This window comes from Cyrtonyx montezumae, unplaced genomic scaffold (assembly GCF_038088225.1).
Source record: "Cyrtonyx montezumae isolate F1298 unplaced genomic scaffold, pur_monq_1.0 scaffold_5, whole genome shotgun sequence".
Lineage (NCBI taxonomy): Eukaryota > Metazoa > Chordata > Aves > Galliformes > Odontophoridae > Cyrtonyx > Cyrtonyx montezumae.
Window position 1 is genome coordinate 19,150,886 of NW_027072056.1, and position 4,115 is coordinate 19,155,000.

Here is a 4,115-nt window from a genome sequence, read left to right on the forward strand (position 1 = left end):
ACCAGACAAGCTATTAATTTACCCATGCTACCCAGGGTCCTGAACCCAATTAATTTCTAATAATTACAGCCCAAGGGGGCTGGAGAGATCCCTCTGCCTCTTTCTAGCCGTGCCACTTCGCGGCGCTGAGGTCAGCATATAATAATAAAGTGTATATTTTGAAAGTGATCAGCAGAACAGTGAGTTATTGCAATGAATGAAAATTGTTTCCATTTTGGCTAATTGAGCCCACGGCTGAAAGCTGGAGTTCTGAGACTAAATAAAGGGGACTGTTTCATTTCAACGTGGGCTGAAAATCCCTGCGCAGCTTTTCGGTCACCCAGCAAGAAGCTTAATTTCTTAACAGCGAACCTGAAATCAAGCGTTGGGTAAACAGTATTAATAATTGCATTACAATGATTAAATTAATCTTACTGGTAGCTAGGAGAGAATATAGATTGAGATTGAATAACACGATGTAAAGTTCACTGCACAAAGACAATGGCGCAGCAAATACCTCGATGAAGAACTCCCAACTTTTCTCCGAGCGAGGCTCGTTCGGTTATAATGGAAGGAAGAGAAAATTTCCTGTGACGGGGAAGCGCCGAGCCCCGCGTGCGTGCGGCCGCTCCGGCTCTCCCTGCGTTTATTAGGAACCGTTTTATCCCTCCCTCCAAAAATAAAGAGCTCTTTTCGGCGGTGCCAAACGCGCAGCGCATCCCCGCACGGGCGGCAGCCGACGGAACGAAACGGATTTCCCGGGGGGGGTTCTCCGGGACCTTCGGGGGAGGGGGACGAGCGCGGCACCGAACCTGCGGCGGGGGGCGGCCGTGGGGGGGGGCAGGGCAGGGGGCGGCGAGGCACCTGCCGGGATCCCGGGGCCGCTGGGACGGTGGGCAGGTGGCGGTGACAGGCGGCGGGGTCAGGGCTGCTCGGCCCGGGAAAGCCGCAGCTGGGAGCCCACGCGTGTCCGCCGTGGGTGCTGCCCGCCGGGCGGCTTCGGAGGGGCTCCCGCTGATAGCGGGGAAGGGAAGGAGGAATTTTCCGAAATCCTCGAGAGTTTTCGCGTCTCTCTGAGACGCGGGTCGGGCCGGGGGATGTTTTAGGGCCGCGCTCGGGCGGTCCCCGCTCGGAGGAACGCCGTCCGCGGTCGGGGTTTGGGGTCGGAAAGTGCCCCATCCCGAGCGCAGCCCCGCAGCCCCGAGCTGCCCACGGAGCCCCGCAGCAGCTCCCGGCCGTCAGCGGCACCGCCCGACGAGAGCGACGGCGGTCACAACCGTCACAAACCCCAATCGCAAATTAAAACCAACGACGGCATCGAGCGCGGCTCCGCGGGGTGCGCTGGGGTCCCTGAGCCGCTTTCGGGGAGCAGCGCAGCACCCGCCCCACGCGCGAGGGTGGGGGGGGGGACCTCGGGTGGGGTGCGGGAGGATGCGGGCGGCAGCCGGTGGGGGGAAGGGGCGATGCTGTGGATTTTGTTCAAACAAAAAGTTGAGTGGCGTGTATGTACTGGCGCAGCACCGAGTCTGAAAGATTGTAATTTTCTTTTATGGTGTCTGGCAGGATTTGCAACAGATATTAATGGGAACATAAATAGCGCATGGAAGGTATTGAACAAAACTGTTTAATGCGAGGAGGTTGTACCGGAGGAAAATCTATACGTAGTTTGGATTGATTCGTACCTCGGACATCGCTGTCCCCTAAAGGAGTTCCCGATTTCAGAGCTCTCCCTCTTTGATTGGCAAAGCCTGTAATTAAAACACATGAGAGCGGTCTGCGATGCTGCTCTAAAATCGCTTTTTCTGTCGAACTGAGTGCAGTTCAAGGTGGGGAAGGTGTGCGCGCCGGGCGAGTTTGCGATGTGACGGGAGGAATACATAATTAAACATAATCAAATGGTATCTCTCTGCCTATATATATGTGTGTGTCCGGAGATCAACGATAATCGCGTCCGGATGAGAATAAACTATTGAAATGCTGCAAAATCGGAGTGAATATATAATTAAAAAAAAAAAAAAAAAAAAAGAAAGAAAAAGAAAAAGAGAGAACAAAAAAAAAAAAAGGAAAAAAAAAAAGGAAAATAAAAAGCCAGAAAGAAAGTGTCATTCCTTCCACTCCGGCCCTGCCCGGCGGAGCGCGGATCTCCCGCTCCGTCCCTGCGTGGGCAGCGAGCGGCGGGCCCACGGCCCCACGGCCCCACGGCCCCACGGCCCCGCACCCTGCGGAGGCTGCGCTTCGGCCCGGCCCGGTCCGGCCGCGGTGCCGGCTGTCAGGGTCCCCTCCGGCGGTGATGGATCGCTGCAAACTTTTTTTTTTGGCGGCGCTGAAATGTAGAAGAGCGGGGGGGAGCCGCCCGTGCGCATGTGCGAAGGTGTCCAAACTGACAATGCTGGAGAGATAGCGAGCCGGGATTGAGAGAAAGGGAGAGTGTGTGTGCGGGAGAGGGAGAGGAGAGAGGGAGAGGGGGAGCGAAAAAAGAGGAAAAGCTCCGGGAGGAAAAAAAAAAAAACAGCCCCCCCCCGCCCCCCACGCCAGCATCGGCCGCGGGACTGGCAGCATGCGATCCAAAGGCAGGGCGAGGAAGCTGGCCGCAAGTAGGTGCAATCCCCCTTTCTCTTGGCTTTTCCCCCTCGCTCTCTGCCATGTTGCATAGACATGTCTGGTGCGGCGCGGAGCTCCCCGCAACCTGCAGCATCCCGGCCCGGCCCGGGGGGGGGGGGGGGGGGCGGCGGGGGCCGGGGGGCTACGGCGGTCGGAGCCGGGGCCGGGGCCGGAGCCGGCGTGGGGGCTGCGGGAGCCCGGCGGGAGGTGGGGAAGGAGTTGAGGAAAAGTTCAGTGGCGAGCGCTGGAAGTTGCTGCCGCTGCCGGGGGCTGGAGGGGAGGGGGGGGGGATCCGAGAGAGAGGGGGGTGCGAGAGGCTCCGAGCCCTATAGTGGGCGCTGTCGGCTGTCTGTAGGGCTGGGGGCCGCGGGAGGGGGGTGCTTGGGGGGGGGGGGGGGGAGGTGTGTGTGCGTGTGAGTTCGTGTGCGTGTTTGTATTTGCGTGTGCGCGCACCGAGGGGCAGCCGTAGCTCGGCGAGTCCCGGGCGCGGGGAGTGGACGCAAACCCCCGCTCGCGTCCCCCTCTAAAAAAACAATATTCACCCACGCGATATCCGTGCGGCGCGGGGCAACGCAAAAAGAGCGGAGCGCGTGGGAGCGCGACACGCGTGGGGCTGCGCGGGTTTTGCGCGGCGTGCAGCGGGTGGATGCGGCGGGGAGCGGAGCGGAGCGGGACGCCGGGACCCGGTGCCTTCCCAGCGCTTCTCTGCTTCGGCCGCTCCCGGGGACTCGGCCGTCCACGCGCGGATGCCGACCGCTCCTATGACTCGCCGTCCGTCCGTTTCTCCTCCGCGATAGGGATCTTTCTTTACGCTACAACGTTTTCTTTTAAAAGAGGGACTCGGCAAACAAACTTCCCCAGCTTTCGCGTCCTGTTTTAAAAGCAGCCGATGTCTTTATTTCCTCTGACACTTCTGGGCAAGTTGCAGTTGATAAGCCACAGCGATGGCAAAACAACAGGCAGGGAAAAAGGCAAAAAAAAAAAAAAAGTCAGATGAAATGTTGCATAAGTTGCGTGACGCAAAAAGCAGCTGCTTATTTACTCTTTATTTGTGAAGGGAAAAAACAGACAAGCGTGGAAGCGAAAGATCCATCCGGATCCTCCCCGCGAACCTTAACAACAGCAGCAGCAACCTGCGTTGGATGCGGAGATCTTAAAGCGGGCAGCCCGGCGCGCGCAATTAGGAAACAAACACGCGTTGAAAGCCGGGCTGGCTGCTCCGCTCGGGGCTGGCGGCTCCGTACCCCCCAACCCCACCCCCCCGGCCCCTTGTCCCCCCACTCCCCCACCCCTTGTCCCCCAGCCGCAGCGCTGCCCGCCCCAGCTGCGCTTTCCCCCATCCACACTCGTTGCCGCACGCTCCGAAAAGGGTAATCGCGGTTCAAAAGCTGAGATTATTATTTATTTGTATTTATTTTTAATTATCATTATTATTTTGCGCTCCGAAAACCAAACCAAACAAAACTCTTTCTTTTCCGCCGGACTGCGTCTCGGTTTCGCGGAGTGGGATCAGGGCTGGAGGTGACCCGTGGGCT

At 58.5% G+C, this 4,115-nt stretch overlaps 1 protein-coding gene across 6 annotated transcripts in view; it reads left to right on the forward strand.

The window, feature by feature from the left end:
• Window positions 1–2,276: 2,276 nt before the first annotated feature.
• MECOM (MDS1 and EVI1 complex locus) overlaps window positions 2,277–4,115 on the forward strand; it is a 295,256-nt gene continuing 293,417 nt past the window's right edge. For 3 of the 6 annotated variants that reach the window (XM_065748455.1, XM_065748454.1, XM_065748456.1), the window contains exon 1: window positions 2,285–2,573. In XM_065748455.1, coding sequence (XP_065604527.1) covers window positions 2,537–2,573 — 37 coding nt within the window. In that variant the 5' untranslated portion in view covers window positions 2,285–2,536. Of the gene's footprint in view, window positions 2,574–4,115 lie in introns of all 6 variants that reach the window. The other 3 variants (XM_065748457.1, XM_065748453.1, XM_065748461.1) reach the window with 3 other exon arrangements.